Below are 19,394 nucleotides of genomic sequence, written 5' to 3' on the forward strand. Positions count from 1 at the left end.
TTGTGCCCATATAGTTGTGATGCTCCCCTTGTATTATTGCAGCACACATCAGTAAATTTAAGTCGTGTTCTGGGATGGGGAGGGGGGGAGCTGCTGATGACTGAAAGGTGATATATCACTTGTTTTGGCTGTGCAGGTTGCCAGGAGACAGCACTGCCTGGCTGCTGCAGGTTTTTGAGCAGGTTCTGCTTCTGAATCAGTCCGCTTCAAAATTCACATACTGAAACTCCTTCATAATTTTGAAGTGAAAATGAGAGACTTTCTGAAGAGGTAGCACAGCTACTCTTCTGCTATCAAATATGTGTATGTGTTCCATTTAATTTTGATATCAAATATATGGTTATCTTGTATCATGGATCTAGATCACATTAGAACAGTATTTCCAGTGCCTCAGGAAGGTGTTTCGGGAACGCAGACAACCTTCAGGAAGCCTGGAGGGGAAGTGGATCCATATAGCTGGGGAGATAAGAAAGCCTTCGAGGGGAATGTTTTGAAGTATTGCTTACTAAGGCTCAGTGTGTACAGCAAAGCATTAACCCACGTGTCCCTGTGGGTAATGGGAAGTTTGCATTACACATCCTGCAAGGGGAAGACTGGGCAAGAAATGTTTCTCATCAGAAGAAACTAGAAAGGATTCCCCCCCAGATGACTACAATCACGCAAGAAAGTGATTTCCAGCAACTGGTACACTGGCAATAGTAGTTAGTAGTTTACTTTTGAAAACTGACTGCTGCCAGTAACCTGTTACTTCACTAGCAAAGCCTTTACACAGAAATGCCGAGCCAAAGTGATGGCTGTGAAGTTAATATAAAAGCATTGGTTGTGCACAGCAGGGGAAATCTCTTCTGAATTGCAAATTGGAGCACTTAGCTGTTAGCTGCTGTCTGATGGTGATGAATTCACCACCTTTCAGGAGTGACCTACTTTTAAGCTCGTGATTCAGAGTTGGCCAGTGGCTGGCTGTCAGGCTGGTTTATACTTGAGCAGAACAAACTTTTCACATGCTTGGTGCTTGATACTATATCCGGGCAAATGCTTAGCTTAGACATTGGAGTAGACTATGTTTGCTGTGGTGTTGAAAAATCACCTGTTGGGCTAATACTTATGCTGAGGGTTTTGACACTATCTTCTTTCGCTCCTAGTTTGACCTCAACAACACGTGCAAGCTCAGAGGCACTGAGGGGAATATATGCAACACCTGAAACTGAAGTGAGTTCTTGCTTCCTCCCACAGGATTTCTGGGCAGACTTCCTCATGTGCTTTTCTTGCTGTCGTTCTCATGGCTGAGTAATCTGTAATTAGGTGAAAACAAAAGCTTGTCCATAGCATGCGTGCTACGTGCCTCTGGCCCTTCTGCAGCTCTTCTTGCTGGTGCTGTGGAGGGTCCTTTATGTACTGAAATAATTTGCTGCTCTTGCAGTTTATTTAACATCCTGCAGACTTCCTGTAAATCTTGTGCTCCACACAAGCTCATGTCCTCTTGTTCAAAGGAAAAGTCTGCTGGAAAGCTATCAGAAAAAGAAGTGGAGGCATTCTCGAATGTTTTCAGTCCTGGTCGCCTTTGTTCTCATAGCAACTGTCTATGATCCCAAGTTCCTATCTCTTATTTTTATTTCCACACATAAGTACTTCCTTTCTTTTTGCCTATAATTTCATCTTGGATTATATTTCTTGTCCCTGTTTCTGCAGTACAGGTTTCTTCATTCCACCTGCCTATTTCTTCCGGCCTTCTTATCCCGGGAGCACCCAGAAACACTGGGAAATGAGTGGGGTTTTTGCTAAGTAACAGTTACCCCTTACTTAGACTTGCTAGTGTTACTCTTCAAATCTATGTGTGTGTTTAGAGAACGAATCTCCATCCCTAGCTCTATGTTGTTGTTGCTTGCATCTGCAGTTTTAACTACTTTTTTTCAGGTCTTTAATCAGAGTCTTTGTGAGAATCCAAAAATGCAGAAGTGTCTGATGAGGCAGTTGGTGTTTGCAGTAGCTGGGTGTGGGGAAGCAAAACACGTGTCACTGCGGGAGTGTGTCAGTGCTGGAGGAGCTTCCCTCTGGCAGGATGGTGTGACTGGACGGGGTGCTGGTGCCAGCGCTGAGGAGCCAAGCGCCCGGTGGCTCCTTGCACCGGCCCCAGCCCTTGCAGGCGGGCAGCCTGCCAGCGGGCTCAGCACTGAGCACCCAGATGTGGCCTGGCCTGACTCGGGCAGGTCTGGGCAGGACCTGCACCTTCCCACCCTGTGCTGAGGAGGGTCAGGCCGGGGCAGGGGGGACTGGAGAGAAAACAGCTGCCCTTCACGCAGACCTGCCTTCCTCTGCCAGCATTATGCCGCAGGAGGTCTCATCCAAAGGGCTTGGGGCTGCAGTGCGCCCTGCGGCAGGAGCAGTGGGCAGGTTGGGGGTGGCTGGCACAGCACGACGCTGCATGCGCCTCCTCACCGGGAAGGTCCGGCTTGTCTGCTGCAGTGCTTGCCGACGAGATTATTTCCCGACCGTTTGGTTTTAAATAGGTGTACAAGAGCTGCAAACATAAAGAAATGACTGAATCATGCTATCCGATTGCCTCCCCTGTGGCAAAGGGCCGTTGTCTCCTGGCCAGGAGCATGAACGTAGCTCTGCAGTTGCTGGTGGTGTATAGAGGGTCTGTTGGCATCTGTGCTGAAGACAGCTGAGCATTACAAGGGGCTAGCGGTGTATGTGCAAATGTTGCTGATTTCATCACTCTGAGTGTGCAAGGACTTAATTGCAACCTATTAAAGAGTTTGAGGGAACCCAGCACTTGCTTCAGAATGTGAGTGTGGCCCAAGGGGAGCTCAGGCTGGTGCTGTAGGTGAGGCTTGGCACAGCATTAGAAAGAGATATGGAATAAGGGTCTTATTTAAACTCTCAGTCAGTCTCAAAAGAACGAACTTTTTGGCTTTCCATGAGTTTATGAACCCATTGAGTATATGTAATCATGGATACGCAGGGTAAAAACTGCCATCTGATATTTCTGTTGGACACTTTACCTTAAAGGCTTACTATCTGATTTTTGGGGGTGTTAGGAAAACTTGCAGCTGGTCCATGCTGACCGGAGAGAGAGGCTAGAACACAAAGTATAGAATCACAAGGGTGAATATTTATTCATGTGCATGAGGTATCCCAGCCAAACTGGGGCACCCTGGATGTGATTTTACACGGGGTCCTTACACCCTTCAAGCATTCAGGTATAGCATGATTAGACTAATTGATAACACCCACACCACTGATTACTAGTCATGGTAAAACTTTCTGCAGCGTTCTTGGTGCTTGTCTGTTGATCCAGATGTCCCTGGAATCAGTCTTGAGATAGTTTCTGTGATGCTGGGAGGGTTTCAAAGATGTGTTAGAGGGGCTAGGATGCTGGCATTATCTTGGTTGTCCAGGGGTATCTTTTATCCTTCATGGACAGCTCTAAGCTTCCTAGAAGCAAAGTCCTTATTTCCAGGGCTGGGCTGTCCTTTAGTTTGTTGTACATAAGTGTGAACGATACCAAAGTCTCCAGTAAAACTCTACTATCTCATTACATCGCAGTGTGTACTGTGAAATATTATATGTTAACGAAGTTAATACGCTTTCATACTATAAAGACTGATTGATATAATAGTTAGAAAAGGGAATTTTCCTAATACCGTTCATTGTCTTCATCAGACCACAACCAAAATAAATCCCAGAGTAGGATTTTATCAGAACAAATAATGTTGGTGATGCCCTACAGAAAGTGCTGACTTGTACTGCGGTCTGGTGCAGAAAATGCACTTACTTACATATTTATTGGATGGTCAGCACCCTTTTCCCATTTACATTATGACTCAACACAAGAAGTGTCAATTTCAGCTTTCCTTTTTCCATCAGTTAAAAAAAAATAATCTTCATTTAAATAAAGCAGTAAACCCAGCTTTCTGCTTTTACTCATTCTGCTTGTACTCATTCTGTCTCCATTTCAGCAAAGTCTTGCAAAGATAAGTACATTTCTCACTTATGCTTGTGCAGTTGTGATTTCTAACCCATGCAGCAGGGTTTTAAATGTTCCTTATGCTTTCGTTTCAGTAGAGAAAATTTTTATTTAAAAAGCATTTAGATGCAAGTCTGAAGAGGTAAGTCCCCTCTGAACTACTAATGTGTAACCACTTTACTGTCACTTTTCCACCATTTTGTCATAATTATTTGCACCAGTGTTTGACGAGTTATGTAAAATGGGGAGAGTAATTCTTAAAGAATGGTTAATTTGCTCTAAATCTTACTGAGTAGACTTTTCTGAAGCTTAGAAACTGCTGTTATGAACTACTTGGCAAATCCTAATTTGAGTTTTCCGCTGGTTGGAAATACAAACCAGACTTTTCTAAATTAGTGTCTGTAATGTAGACACAACAGATCTTCCTTCACCAGCTGTTCTGCTTCTTTGCTGTAGCACAGATTCTTACCCTTCCTGTTGTCTGTTCCACAGGTAGCTCGTTGCTGCTTTTGCTGTGTGCCTGATGGAGATGGTAATTACATTTTCACTGCACAATTTACCTCACTTGTGGCTTTCAGACCGAAGAGCAAGGACACCGCTGCAGATGGAGAGCTGCTTGTATCCTCGTTCTGTAGCAATATCAAACTGAAGAAGCTGAAGAGCTCAAAGTTAGACTAGGGAGCGAAGCAAGAGATGTAACAATACCATTTTAAAACAACAAGCTAGTTAATAATTCCTTAAAGAACATTTCATTACTGCAACATACAAAGAGTAATCTGCTGTTTGCATGCTTGTGGGCCTGACTGACTGCTGGATTTTTGGCGCAGCAGCTCTGCAGGGGCTGCAGCTCAGGAGTGAGTTAGGAAGGGAGTGTCCTATTTGCAGACCTGGTACAATCAGGGTTATCAGCTTGGGCTTGCCAGAAGAGTATCGTACAGGTAGAGCAATTTAAATGGCCCAAATGCTCAAAAACTAGCCAGTAGGCCAGGAAGCGGATATAAAGCAGGATTTCGGTGGCAGTCCAGTTTCTTTTACTGAAGGCTTCAGCCCATGCCCTGAGGGCAAGGAAATGTTCAAGTGTATCACACTTTCCTAAATCACACCATAGATATTTTCTTGTGTTCTTTGTGAAGCCAGCTGCTGTTTTCAGTTCTTATTAAATTTGCAACGGCTTTCTTGTTTCCTGTCTCGTACAGCTGATGCTGAAGAGCACATTGCAAAAAGGGGAGGCCAGACTGTGATTTACGATGAGAAGAAAGGCACGGTGTACAGTTATGCCTACTTCCACTTCGTTTTCTTCTTGGCTTCGCTCTACGTGATGATGACAGTAACTCATTGGTTCCAGTAAGTGTATTTCTTTAAAGCTGAGAAATTAATGTCTCTCTGCATTGAGAGGGGAGATATGAACAGGAACTTCTGCCATCAGTGTGTCTCCCCTCCTTAAGTAAGAAGCTGGACGAGATGTTGCAAGTCTTTCCTGGGTGATTCTTGAGTAAGATCTTGCTCTGTAAAGGGTTGCTGTCCCCTGCTTGTTGTCTGGGTTAACCTAGTTGAAGCCTGTCACCCACTTGGAAAAACAGGGGATACTGCAGTCTGAGATAAGAATAGTGAGTTTATTGCTTCTTTTTTTTCTTTCTTTCCTTAACAGTTATGAAAGTGCTCAGATTGAAAAATTCTTCACCGGAACCTGGTCCATCTTCTGGATTAAGATGGTCTCCTGTTGGGTTTGTGTCTGTCTGTACTTATGGACTCTTATTGCTCCGCTCTGTTGCCCAACCAGAGAGTTCTCAGTGTGAACACTCAGAAGGTCCTTCTGTGTTTGTCTCTTTTTCTTTTTCTTTCTTTTTTTTCCACCCTGTTACAAATAAAACACAACAGCCATTTTGTAATGAGGAAACACCTATTGCCCACCTACTGTAATGTACCAGTTAGTAAGTTTTTAGTCAGACTAAACAAATGATTGAAGACTTTTTTACCTTTTTTAATTGTCATGAACAAATCTGTTCCAAAACTTTTGTAACGCTGATGTGTGGTATAGGAAACACAGTTGTTGCATAAACTGGAGTAAGTGAAATGCTTTTCAAATAACTGACAATCTTTCTCTGGCTTCATTGGCAAGAAAAGAAAAAATCATGGTGCAGATATATCTTCTTCCTTCCTGTGAATGTTGGATATCTTCTAGCAAATATGCATTCCTTTTTATACTCTTTTATTAGCTGTGTCTTTTACAGTTTGCAGAGATGATTTGGACTGCTGTTTTGTACGGCATGTAATTCTTATAAGTAGTATCCAGATAATTTTTTCTGAAAACGTAACTAAATACTTCTGTAGAAATAGAGAATATGTAAGAATTTGATTGCCAAAGCATCTACTAAAAATTGTTTATCTAAATATTAAATATATTAAGTTATTGTATACCTAGATTGAGAAAGGAATGTACCAATTATAATAGAGTATTTATTCTATTATAACTTTAAAAGGCACCTGAATATTTTATGTAATTCAGATCTGGTCCAGTTGTTAACAGAAGGGGAGTTCTACACAGAAATTCTTAAACTCTGAATTTTGTCCAACTTTGCTTTGCCGGCTTACTTAAACTGCAAGCTGTGTCTACTGCATGGGGATTTAAGATACGGTACATTCTTTATTCAGAATGTTTGCTGTTGAGAAAATGCTAATTACAGGAGCACTGCCAGTTGCTGTTAAATTTAAGTGGAGTGCTCATGTACTTTTCTACCCTGCTGTTTCAACGTGTGTCTAAAGATCTCCCAGGATCTTCAGTTCTGTTTCCATTACTAATTTTATAATATTTTAAATGCATTAATGGTCAGAAAAGGACTGTAGTGCGTCATCTTCCTTTTCTGCCTGTGTGTTGGTTGGAAAGTATTCGTTCTAACTGCTATATTTTTATTCTCCTCTGTTGATGTTAGTTTTGCTGTTGGGATGGGACTTAGCCAACCAATTCATTAAATGGAGACTAAACTTCTTTTGGAGAACTCCTATTCCAAGCAGTGTGGTAAGCGGTTAGAAAAACAAAACCAGAAGACACAAATCTAACAGCAGCTGCCTTAGTACAAATTGACAGTATTAAACCCTAGCATATCACTTTTATTTGCTTTAAGCAGATGATTTGGTGGTAGAACAACAGCTCAGATCCCCTAAATGCTGAATAAGGTTGAACCCACTATAGTTATCTACATTCCAGTGGGGTGAATTTATGACTTATGCTAGTCCCAGAGGTTTTGTCTTCTCTCTCTGTATATATATATATACACATACAATGTGAAATATGCAGGATATAAACAAAATCAACTGATTTAGCAGTTCTTCTTTTGAAATATGATTGAGCCTTAAATCTTCACCCAATGCTTTCTGCAAAGTAAAGCACAACATAGAGGCCAATGAGATGGCCAAAATATTTGCATGCCTTATTTGTTCTGTTGCAATAACTGATGGCTAATGCACACCTGGTGAGTAATCCTAATGTAACAGATCTCAGTTCTGCTCTTGTTTTCATTACCATTTTTAGCTGCTTTGTTGCTATGGTATCCTAGGGTTTCTGTCCTGCTTGGAGCTTGCTAGGGGTGTGATCTTCCCAACCCCATGCACTCTTACCTCAAATGAAATCTACAGGTCTGCAGTCCTGTATACTTATACCACTTACCCCAGTGATTAGGAGCCTCAAAATACATCTGTCATGAGATCTGAGGGAAGGAGTCTGTCCACAGGTGACTCTCTTGCCACTTTTCTCCTTGTTTACACTAGGGGAAGAAAGGCAGTTAAAGCTTCGCTTTGACATTGAGTTAGAAAAGCAACAAATAGCTCTGGAGGGGGAGGCAGGTTTTTTTCCTTTCCTTTTGCTTCAGCTGGGAGGTTCTGATCTTGCCAAGAGCTCTGCTAGCATGGGGGCCTGTCAGTATGTCTCTGCGTGCATTTGGAGTCCAGCCATGCAGATTGTTGTGCAGCAGAAAAAGGCCTTTGTTAATGCATTCATTATCTAGAAGCCTTTATCTGTCCCATCTCCAAGATAAGAGCTTACTGGCTGTGCAGTGATGACTAACAGTTGTCCTACCTAACTCATAGCAGCTATTCTGACAAACAGTCTTGATCCAGTGCTAGAGCTGTGAGCTGCAGTTGAGATAGTCCAGACTCTTGCTCCTCCCTTGGCGAATGCTGTTCCCTAAAGTATAGAGGCTCGCAGGAGTTGTCTTCTAGTGCCATATGTGTTTTACTATGAGAAACCAAGCATGTTTGGTTTTTTTTTTTTAAATTAGCAATGTTTTTTATAACAGAACAGTCTGGGAAAGGAGTTCTACAGAAGGTGGCATGCACTATGTCAAGTTATAAGGCAGGGAATGGTAACTGTTCTCTGGTTCTGATAGACGGCATCCCAGTTACAAATGTGGATGATCTTAATATGTATCTTGGCCAATGGATGTTCTTATTTGTTTACAAAAACACTTATTTTATGTAGGCGGTATCTGCCTGCATAAGGACTTCCTGCACCTCCTTGTGCTCATTTTTTTAATAGTTTATATTTAAGTAAATAGGTTTTGCACAGAGGAAACAGGGTTGTAAGTCCACAGTGAGGCATGACTCCATTCTTCTTACACAGCACTCGCCTCGCTGAGTTGCTCCTTTATCCTTCCCTTACACCAGCTATTGACCTTAAGCATCTAGATCTGCAGCTATACGTAGGGTGGGAATGGGGCAGTGCCTGACTACACTGCTTTGTCAGCTTCTAAGCAAACGTTGTGGGAAAAGACCCCGAAAATAACTTTGAGGACCTGTGTGTCCATGCTGTGGCCCCAGATCCAGCTATGAATCTCCAGGCCTTTCTAAGGAATCAGTAACTGATGGCACTTGGGTGTGCAAAGCCTCTAGTTTCTCAGCGAGGCATGGCTTCCTGCTGGCCAGGCAAATGTTAAAGCCTTAGCGTTCGCTGTAAAATCTGTACTGTGAACTTCCACGTGCAACTACTTAATAAAATCCTTGTCTAGGGTCTAGGATTCAAATGCCCAGTTCATAGACTCCAAACAGTTCACCAAATGGGCTTTTAAAACCTTTCTAAGAAGTGCCTTCATACCTACTGCTGTGGTAGCTAGTAATTCAGGTGGCACTGGAACTTGAAAACCTGAGCTGAGCCTGTGACTGGGTGATGCTGCCTTGTGCGTTACAGCAGTGCGTACAAGGCACAGTCAGACCCATGGTGCATGTGGAAGACCAAATAATCTGTGCTTGACAAACCTTTGGGGATGAGACTGATTCAGATATTATTGTGAGGTGGAAGATGAACTGGGAAAACTCACAGATAGCCTGATGCTTTTGTAAATAAATGAGTAGTTGTTGCTTACATTTACATTTAAACTGTATAGTTAACTTTCTCTCCCCATACCTGAAAGTGCAGGTAACTGCTCTGCTTGAGGTGGTTAGCTGTGCAGTGTCTATCCTGCCTTGTGCCACGATTGTTCACTGAATTTGTTCCCGGACGTAAGTGAGCGGTGCAGCATTTCTGGCTGCTAGTATTTTTGGGCTGTGTGAAGTGAGGAAGCTGTTGTTACAGAGACAGGAAGACTAGAGAACATGTCCTGTACTGTTTCCTCTAGTTAAACTTGAATTTGAACTAATGCTATCGTTTAATGGATTCTTGGAGGAACAGAGCATGTTGGCAGAAGTTAGTTCTGCTGGGAAGGTGAAACAATTTTATTGGCATTTTCCTACTTATTCAAATTTGCTATCGCAAGAATGGTTATTTGGAACATCACTGCTGCACTGCCGTCTGAGACTGGAACAATTTTAGTTTTTCTCCTGAAGGCAACCGAAAGCCACAATCGTGACTGGTTCTTGTTTGGGGTAAAATCAGTGGGACGGACTTGAAGAACAAGTGTCTGAATCCAAATAGCTGGACTGACAAATGAGACAATAAAACCTTATGAAAGATGTGTGGAAAGCAGATGGATATGCTTGTTTGCTCTTTACCACGTAGTTCCTCAAAGCGTGCAGGCAGCCCTTGCAGCTGGATGCCAGCTAAGGAACTCCACTGTGATCACACTTCAGAGTTATTGCATGTTTGTGATACTCTTAGCTTTGTACTTCAAGCATTTCCATGAGGTTCAAAAAGCTCATACTTGCCCAGCTAATTCGGTAAATCCTGGCTGTGTTGGGCCACTTTCGTCTGAAACGGGTAATTCAGTGTTGATAATGTATGCGTAGTCCAGAGAGAGGGCTTGTTCCCTCACAGAATCATAAACACTGCATGTCTATTTATTTATTTATTTTGTGTTTTCGCACCTTTTTACAAATCTAGAAGCGCTTTGAGATATAAGCTATGCACATATAACTGCTTCATCAGCCACTGGTGCAGTAATTTCTGGGCTAGAACGTTGCTATTAATGAAGCAACAGTTGCACTTGCAAAAAGCTGTTTTTTAACAGGTCTCTGTTTTTGACCAATGCATCAGGAAAATTTGGGAACTCAAGATAGTGCTGCTTGAACTTTGACTAGCAGCCCACAGTGTCATGGGTGTCTCTGAAGAGATCAGTAACAAAATAATCCACTGACTGGATTTATGCTATAAACTGTTAGGCTTTTCTCCTAAATAAGTTGATGAAGCGAAATTCCACGAGACTGTATGTGTGTGGTTAGATAAGCAAGATTATCTGCAGCTAAAATTTTGCTCTCGTCTTTCCTTCTGGGCTTTAGAAGCAATGTCTTTTGCTTGCAGGCTGTATCTCTCGTTTTATTTGCCTTTTTCTCCTTGCATTTGTTTTTTAAAGGCATTGTAAACCTGCTTCACTCCCATTCTGATTCCTGTCAAGTGGGATGTCTTTGGTGCTAGAAACTAGCAAAGACTTCTTTGCCAGGTCTTGTCAATCCTTTCCTTTTTATACCAGGACAACCTGCAGTGTTGAAGCAAAGTCAAGGATCATATGTTCTTATATGGATCAGTTTTCCTCTGTGAAAACTGCTCCTTAGTTTTCCGAAACAGCCTACAAGTTTTTGTGGGAGGAAAACACATAATCAGCGCCGTGACATTTTACTTTGTGTTTTCAATTTTGTAAACAGTAGTTTGAACTGAGCATTTCACATGACTGTACAAGGGAATGCCAGGGGTCAAGTGCTTAGAAAGCTTTGGCTTTTTGTACTTGTAACAGGATACATAGCTTGGGAACTGGTATGTCTCTGCATTTTCAACGTCCTGAATGCCCGAGTGCCCCAGGATGGGGATGCAGACACACTGCGCAGGGTTTGAAGTAGAAATTCTGGGAGACTGGCATGACGGCTGCTTTCTAATGCCTGAAGAAACTCTGTAGCTTTCAGGTAGGCCTTAAATCCAGTTTTGTTTTGTTTTGTTTTTTCTCAAACCTGGTTTCAACTCATTCCATACCTGTTCAATAATGGTATTTTTAAAAAGTTGGAATTTATTTCAGATATAAGCCACATTGGCTTCCTCCTATTTGCCAGTCTCCGATAGCTCGCAGTGCCGTAGCACACAGCCGTTTGCACAAACTTCTTCAGAGCCACAGCCGTCAGCTTTGAAAGTGCTCCAACAGCTTAAAGCTTCCAGGGCTTTTCCTTGCCAGAGCTGCAGGGTGCAGCACTGCAACTGCGCTTGTGCCAAAGAAGCCCCAGTGCAAAGCCAAGAAGGATTTTGGGAGCTGTGGGGAAATAATGTCTCGTTACTCATGCCATAGCTTTATTTTTCCTCTTACTGATCGATGTCCAGGTGCTTAGGCGTCGTCAGACATCCATGCAAGGAGGCAAGGAAGATTAACTTTCACAGAAAATGGTTCAACTTGTCATACACAAGCTGAGAAAATACTTACTAGGAGCATATGGGTTCACTGTCTGCTTTTTGTTTACCACTAATGAGTGGTGTTCGGTCTCGTATATGCCATGTTCAAAAACTGGATGCAAAGTAGTCAAAATGTAAACACTTTTTCTTAATGGTGAGGGGATATAATTAGTCTTTTTCAAGGTTCTTAATATCTCAAATGAACTTTTGATGTGTAAGTGTGGTTTTATTTTAGTAAGCTGTAGCCCAGTGAAGTGGAGGTTTGCTAGTTTATTTAACATTTTTTGCGAGTGTTGTGATCTGTAGTAACTGTGACACTTTGACTTTTAAGGTTTGGTAAAGATTTCAGAATTGTAAGATCTTAATTGTAAAATAGTCAACAGTTTTGCCTTTTTAAAGCATGTTAATGGTTTTTATGGACACTTTCCTTTGTATACTGAGTCAATGTATTGTTATAGATCTAATGTTTAATGGACCAATAAAGTTTTTCTTACATTTGAAATGAATTGTTGTGATGTACAGAAGTTGAAAAGTCAACTCATTCTAGGAGAAACTTAAAAATTATATAAATATATGAGCTAAGCAGTTATTGAGCCAGTAAAAGTAAATTGGTTGATCTTTTTTGTTCACTACATTTGGATGTTGTTTAACAAAAAAAATGTTGGCCTGTGGAATATTACATGGCATTGCTGTCCATGTTATTTTTGTGTTCCTCCAGAGCGTGATCTCCGGAAGATGGCAGGCTGCACAGATTTGTCTGTGGCATCTGCTCTGTACAATCCAGCTCTCCGAGATGTGTCAGATAGCTGTGACAGTGCAAACAAAGTATTTTCCAGGCCAAATATAGCACTGAAGCCCGTGCAGCTGTTTGAAACAAGGATCTCCGATTGTTTGGGGTTTTTTTTCCTCTCGTTTGCCCAGACGGTGGAGTAGGCAGCTGCTGAATTTGACACCTAGATCTGCACCAGGGAAGGTGCTATGTCTCCATGGGTCGTGGTCCCTTGCTTCTCACCATGTTCGGGCTATCGTGGAGTCCTGTTTCAGCCTGTGCCAGCTGCAGCCTGTCTGACAGTACTGGTTGCACCCATGCCGTAGAGCTTGCGAGTCCACACCATGACGACGTGGGTTCCTTGTGGTTACAAGAAACTGCTGACCGAGTTTCAAAAGGTTGAATGGCAGCTGCTATTCTCTATGCAGCTCTGATGCGCATAGCTGGGAGGCTATGCATGTGGACCTGAGGTGCAAGGCAGAGAGCGGTTCCTGAGTGGTGCTGAGGGTTTGTGAGAGCCGACCACCGTTGCTCCACAGCCTCCTGCCAGTCTGCCCACCCCTGCCTTCACCCCACCCTACAGCATCCTGGCAGGCTGTTCTTTTCTGGTGTTTCAAACTGGGAGATGAGTGGGTTCATGGTGAGCTGTGTGAAGAGCTGGCTGAAGGGCAGAGCTCAAAGAGTAGTAGTGAATGGGGCTACTTCTGGCTGGCGGTGTTCCTCAGGGCTCAGCTCTAGGGCCAGTTGGGTTCCATGTATTTATCGATGATCCGGATGCAGGAGTTGAAGGCGCCATTAGCGAGTTTGCGGACGATACCAAACCGGGAGGTGCTGTTGACTCTCTTGAGGCACAAGAGGCCTCGTGGAGGGATCTAGATAGATTGGAGCATTGGGCAGTGATTAATGGGATGACGTTTAGCAACTCCAAATGCGGGATCCTGCACCTCGCCTAGAGTAATGCCAGGCACAAGTACAGATTAGGAGAGGAGTGGCTGGAGAGCAGCCCTGCGGAAACGGGGCTGGGGGTGCCGGCCGGCAGCAGGCTCAATACGAGTCAGCAGTTTCCTGCCAGTTTCCCTGGCAGCCAAGAGGGAAACCGCATCCTGGGGTGCATCAAACACAGTATAACCAGCCGGTCAAAAGAGGGGATCATCCTGCTGTATTCAGCGTTGGTGAGGCCTCACCTTGAGTACTGTGCGCAGTTCTGGGCCCCACGATCTAAGAAGGATGCGAAGGTCCTGGAATGTGTCCAGAGGAGGGCAAGAAGGCTGCTGAAGGGGCTGGAGGGCATGTCCTCTGAGGAGCGGCTGAGGACTCTGGGCTTGTCTAGTTTGGAGAGAAGGAGGCTGAGGGGTGACCTCACTGCTCTCTGCAGCTTCCTGGGGAGGGGAAGCAGAGAGGAGAGTGAGGTGCTGCTCTCTTCTCCCCGGTATCCAGTGACAGGATGCTTGGGAATGGTTCAGAGCTGCACCAGGGGAGGTTTAGACTGGACTTGAGGAAGCATTTCTTTACCGAGAGGGTGGTCAAACCCTGGAACAGGCTTCCTTCAGAGGTGGTGGATGCCCCAAGCCTGTCGGTGTTTAAGAGGCATTTGGACAATGCCCCTAATAGCAGGCTTTGACTTCTGGACATCCCTGGATTGGTCGGGCAGTTGGACTAGACGATCATTGTAGGTCACTTCCAATATTCTGGTTTAGGGAACAGAAGCATTTGAGGTATGTTTGCTGTGGTGTTTTTAGCACTCAGGAAAGAGTTAACCTTTGGTGAGATGTTAGGCCCTGGTGCGCAGGGGCCCCAGGACTCTGAACTCCAAAGGCGTTGCAGCTGCTGCCCCAGCTGAGTGCAGCCCAGCTGCGCAGGCGGTGGGGGCAAGAGAGAACTACATGCCCAGTTTTAAGGATGTGGGATTGCAGTGTCTTTACTTGCCAGAGGCCACACATGGAGCTGTGTCTGCATTGCATAGTAGGCCAGAAAGAGGTGGTGGTGCAAGAGGAGCTTTTTTAAACACTTACTTACACCCAGGGACTGCACAGTCTCTGATGGAAACATGAACTGTTGCTGTTCCTGAACTTGCAGGCTACCCAGCAGTTGGTGTATCAACACAAGAGACACAGTGAGCTCCAGCATCCCATTGTAAGGTTCCAACAGCACCTTCTGAAACAAAAGAAAAAGTCTGGCTGTCTGAGCTGTAACTGGTGTCTGTGGCTACCAGTTGAGCAAGCCAGTATGTTTTCTGTTGGGGGAGGTTAGAAGCTCACAGCTTCATGCAATTACTTTGACAGCATGAGAGTTAGAGCCTGTATCTCATCTTCCAGCCTCCAGTGGCCGACGGCCATGGTGTAGACTGGAAGAGAGCCCAGAAATGGGCAAGCTCAAAGGTGGCAAACGTGTGGCAAATGGCCAGGGTGCTCCCTCCCAGCTGCTGTAGCAGGGGGAGAGCCTCTGGCCGCAGGTGGGAGGGCTGGGTGGAGGTTCGGAGGCTGGCAGGGGTTGGGGGCTGGCTGCAGTCGTGTTTGCTGGTACAGCTGATGTGTGGTGGTGTGCCCTGGCCAGTACATGCTGGAGGCAGGTCGGGGGGGGGCCACGCCTGTTGCATCCACTGTGAGGAGACCACTTGTACAAAACGTATGCGCTGCAGGTCATCGCTGCGGTGCACCCACAGTGTGCGTGAGCCCAGTACAAGTAACTGCCTTCTGCGTGGATTGCACCCAAACCAGGATTTCTGCCTGGAGAAGGGGCTCCATCCAGTGAAATGCAAATGCATGATAAGGAAGACGTAAATTTGCTTTATGGTCTGTGTTCTCGTTCGTAAGTGAACAATACAGTAGTTACAGTCTATGTTCAGCTAGAAAAAGATGGTTTTTCTCACCTTTTAAGCATAATTTGACAATACCCTCTGTGTTGCTCCAAAGTAACTAGCCTTTCAATCCTCTGTGGAAAACCTGGTAAGTGAAGTTGGGTTTGGTGAAGCCAAGGGGAAAGGAGGACTGAAACTGGAGGACCTTTCATGATGAAGCGCCCTGCCAGAGGAACGCTCCTGCGTCATGCTTTTTGCTGTGGGACTCTGGGATCCCCCGTGGGACAGGTCCCAGAGCCGTGCTGCTCTCAGAAGCTTTGGCAAGCCTGCAGTGAAAACTTCCCGTAGCCCAAGCCTTTCATAGCACCATAAACCTTAAGGGTTTTTCTACCCTACTGAGACCAGGAAACAAATTTTTTTTGTTTGTTTGTTTTGACACTCTCATCTGATAATTTAACTCAGCATTGCCCCTGCATTCTTGGCTGTTCATTTTCTCAGGGCTACTTCTCATTTTTTTAAAACCCTCACTGTATTCTCCCTCTGTGTATTTCCTCCCTCCCCCCAGGCTGAAGTAGTTTCCCATTGTCCTTTTTAAAGTAATTATCCTATAGGCTGCAATATCCTTCTCTTCAGCTGTCCTTGGAGCTTGTCCTCCCTTTCCTAGCTCCATTTTGAAAAGGATGTAGTAGAAACGCACACAGTATCCAACACCTTTCTATACTTCGAATTATAGAGTGTATTGGGATACAATTTTTTTTGGCTTTTTGTTTTGTAGCACTTTGCTAATGGTTACCAGAGCTTATTTCAGTGTTTTGAGTTTTTTATCTTGGTGACTGACTTTTATAAGATTGCAGTACCTGCTGAGAGAGCTTGGCTCTGAGTGGCTACAGCAGGTCAAAGCCTGGCTTTGTGTATGTGAAAGTTAGGATTATTTTCTCCCTGTAGGTGAGTTTGCATTTATCTCCTTACGTCTTTTTCGGTTTTAGTCACATGCAAGTCATAAAATGTGACTACAACTCCCTGCAGTCACCTTTTTTGCTTTTACAGGATGTGATAGTGTTACTCATAGTTTTCTGGGAGTGGGAGGGCAGGGAGGTCTAATAGAGTTCTTAGAGAAGGTCTGCCAAAGGTAACTAAGTCTCCAAAGGAGTTAAACTGCTCTGATGGAGATAGATAAAACTTTTTCCTAGCAGGACTGGAAAGGGTCTAAGAAGCCCTTAGCTTGGCCAGACAGCTCCCAACCACTTCATGCCCAGATGCAACCTGTTGTTTCTGACACATGCCAGATACACAAAATTACACTTCTTCCCCACCCTGTTTAATACTGAATCCAAAATGGCAGTAGATAAAAACTTTTCCTGAGAATGCTTTAAGCAAGTGTCATTCCATCACATGCTGCTCCCTAGATTTTAGGGCAAACTTCAAAACAACTGAAGCCCCAGTCTATTTTGTCTCCTTTTTATTTTCACTTTCATACAAAAAATTTGACATAGTGACATCAATAAGAACAAGCGTGCGCTCTTGCAACAACAATCATATAAGGATTTAAAATATATTGGTTTATTGTTTGCAATAGCAATGTTAGTTTGCCCTTCCTTCTTAAATATCCCCAACGCCAAATTGCTGAGCTTGAAATTCTTGAAAGTCCTCTGGGATGGTGTCTGAAAACAGGAAAATAGGCAAAAGTTTAGTCTCTTCTGACAAAATCAAGGAGCACTTAATGAGTTACCCACCTACTTTTTTTTTTTCTTAATTTTTTTAGGTAACATGCCTTCTCTTTTGTTTACACATTAAGAATGAACAGGGAATGTTTTCAGTTTTAGCTGTACAGCACTGAAAAGCACAGAGAGGCTAACAAGACAGTGAGTGCTACAGTGCCAGCCCATAATGGAGTACTATCAATCTTCAAATTACATTTCCACCCAAAAACGTTGTGGCTTCCACACTTATAGTTTTATTAATAAACGCTGACCAGAAAGGCAGAAAAAGTGGTTGTCTTGCTCTGCACCCCAGACATGTTTGTAGCATCAGCCTCTCTATTTCTCACGTATCCTAATTCAACTTCCCTTTGATGGTTTCTCACACTACAAGAAGGGACAGAAAGATTAACCCAAGGACCAGTAGCAACTGGTAGAGAAACTTCAGAATTGGCAAAGGGAGCTGGAGATGGGTCAATGTCAGCGGAGTAACTACAGTTCTGTTTGAAGCGCTGAGTTTGCAGTGTGCCTTTGCCAGACCCCAGAACATTTTACCTGGAGAGCCACAGAGCTAACCACAGAGCTAGAGCTGCAGCTAAAGATGGAGCCACAGCAATGAAGCTCAACTGCCTGACCTCAGCTTTGCTTATTTCCACCCTGATGCTGGACAGGTAATTCTAAACTCAAAAAAGGAAGTCACTGTGTCAATACATACAGTATATACAAAAAAGGGGTAGATAAGTCCTTTGCTTTTTGTTGATCACTTCTTTTTTTGAGGCCTGAAAATTCTTTTTAAGCTTTTTCTGCAAATATAGGAACTTGTCTGAAATGAAAGCAGAGCTACTTGGGGACTCCAGAGACTTATTTGAGTGGGTTTCATTGACTTACTGCAGCGCCTGCAGCAAAGCCGCTGCCTGCTTACTGCCAGGAAAGTATCTGCGACTTCAATGGCAGCTTTGACACATGCTTTCTGGGAAACCGTATACTGTTTAAGACTCTTATCAAGTAATTTTTAATTGTAAGCAGCACTGTGTAGAAGTTCCCCTGTATAATCATGACCTGCAAGCGCCAGCCTAGGTGTACCGAGTGCCCAAGAACCAGGGTCCATCACTGGAACTAGCCACAGAGCCAGGGTCTGACCATGCAGTGGCTATGTTCACTGCAGACCTGGGCTGGGCTTCTTGGATCCACAGAAAGCAGGTAAGGAAAATATTCCAACTTGACTGGTAACTTATTTTCCTAAGACTGCCTTTGTCAGGTAGGGGTTGATATTGAGAGGAGGGGGCAGCCCCTCTGACCCCACTTCAAGCTAGCTGAACTGCTGCTGGGGCAAAAATACCCTGACACAATCAGCTTCTGTATGAGTAGCAAAGGTTTGAGTTATTTCATCCAGTGGCAGATCAGGGCTAAGCTGCGAGGCTCTTACCCCAAGAGGAGTGAGCCAGCACACCCCCCCGGAGTCTGAGAAGGATTCCTCCATAGGAGGAAGGGAATCGTATGATCTTGTCCTCCCACAGAGAGGAGCAACCAGCAAGTACACAAGTGACACTGATGCCTGGTGACCAATTCCATTGGCTCTCCAGATTTATTTCACCACCTATTCAGAGCTCGAGGCATCCTACATACATGATGGCCTCAGTATATTGTGCATGTACAACTCTCAGGGTTGGTTGGTTTTAAATAACATTTCTAATTCTCTGATGACAGCTATACTACTTAGTTGGCACAATCTCTGCAGCAGAGTGACTGCTCTGGGAGGAGCGGTTGTGAGGTGTTAGTTCCCATCTAGCTGGGCTGCAGTGTACTGCTGGTGTCAGGGGAGGCGTTTCACAGCTGTGAGTAACTTGTAAATGAAACACAAAGGGAAGGATGCAAAATGGCTTAATCCAACAGCCACATTACCAGTTCTTCATGGTCACTTGCTAGCTGTTAGCTAAAATGACATAAGAGCAACATTACCATTGCAGCGGTATTTCAGGTTGGACCAAATAATGTTTTCCTGAGAGAAGCAGAAAACTCCAAGGCGACCTCCGCGCATCGTGGTGTCTATAGTTACACCAGAGTCTGCCACTAGGTCAGAGCCTTCATAAAATCTTGCCCTTAATGAAAGCAAACAGAAGCTCCGTTAGGTATTTTCCAAGGCTGCAACATTGTTAAAGGTAATTTTGTTATCCATGGTGCCTCCAGACTTGGACATGCTATCCTCCCATCTAGCCTAGGAGAGAAAAAGCAGTTAAGACAGCTCCTCTGTAGGCTGGGAATTTGTTTTGGCCATTGTTGAGGTTTTTTGGGCTTCTTTTTTTGTTTGGTTGTTTTTTTTTTCACACTTCCTACAAAAGCCTTGGAGTGTTTTTTCCTGCAGTCAG

The 19,394-nt window shown here is 44.0% G+C and overlaps 2 protein-coding genes across 2 annotated transcripts in view; one reads left to right on the forward strand and one right to left on the reverse strand.

Annotated features, from left to right (window-relative positions):
• SERINC5 (serine incorporator 5) overlaps positions 1 to 12,260 on the forward strand; it is a 42,834-nt gene extending 30,574 nt beyond the window's left edge. Inside the window, exons 9-12 of the mRNA XM_059833287.1 lie at positions 1,143 to 1,209; positions 4,463 to 4,502; positions 5,167 to 5,314; positions 5,619 to 12,260. Coding sequence (XP_059689270.1) covers positions 1,143 to 1,209; positions 4,463 to 4,502; positions 5,167 to 5,314; positions 5,619 to 5,766 — 403 coding nt within the window. The 3' untranslated portion in view covers positions 5,767 to 12,260. The remainder of the gene's footprint in view (positions 1 to 1,142; positions 1,210 to 4,462; positions 4,503 to 5,166; positions 5,315 to 5,618) is intronic.
• Positions 12,261 to 16,930: 4,670 nt separating this feature from the next.
• THBS4 (thrombospondin 4) overlaps positions 16,931 to 19,394 on the reverse strand; it is a 38,452-nt gene continuing 35,988 nt past the window's right edge. The window contains exons 21-22 of the mRNA XM_059834330.1: positions 18,988 to 19,127; positions 16,931 to 16,992 (exon numbers count right to left, since the gene is read on the reverse strand). Of these exons, the coding sequence (XP_059690313.1) occupies positions 16,931 to 16,992; positions 18,988 to 19,127 (202 nt within the window). The remainder of the gene's footprint in view (positions 16,993 to 18,987; positions 19,128 to 19,394) is intronic.

This window comes from Gavia stellata, chromosome Z (genome assembly GCF_030936135.1).
Source record: "Gavia stellata isolate bGavSte3 chromosome Z, bGavSte3.hap2, whole genome shotgun sequence".
Lineage (NCBI taxonomy): Eukaryota > Metazoa > Chordata > Aves > Gaviiformes > Gaviidae > Gavia > Gavia stellata.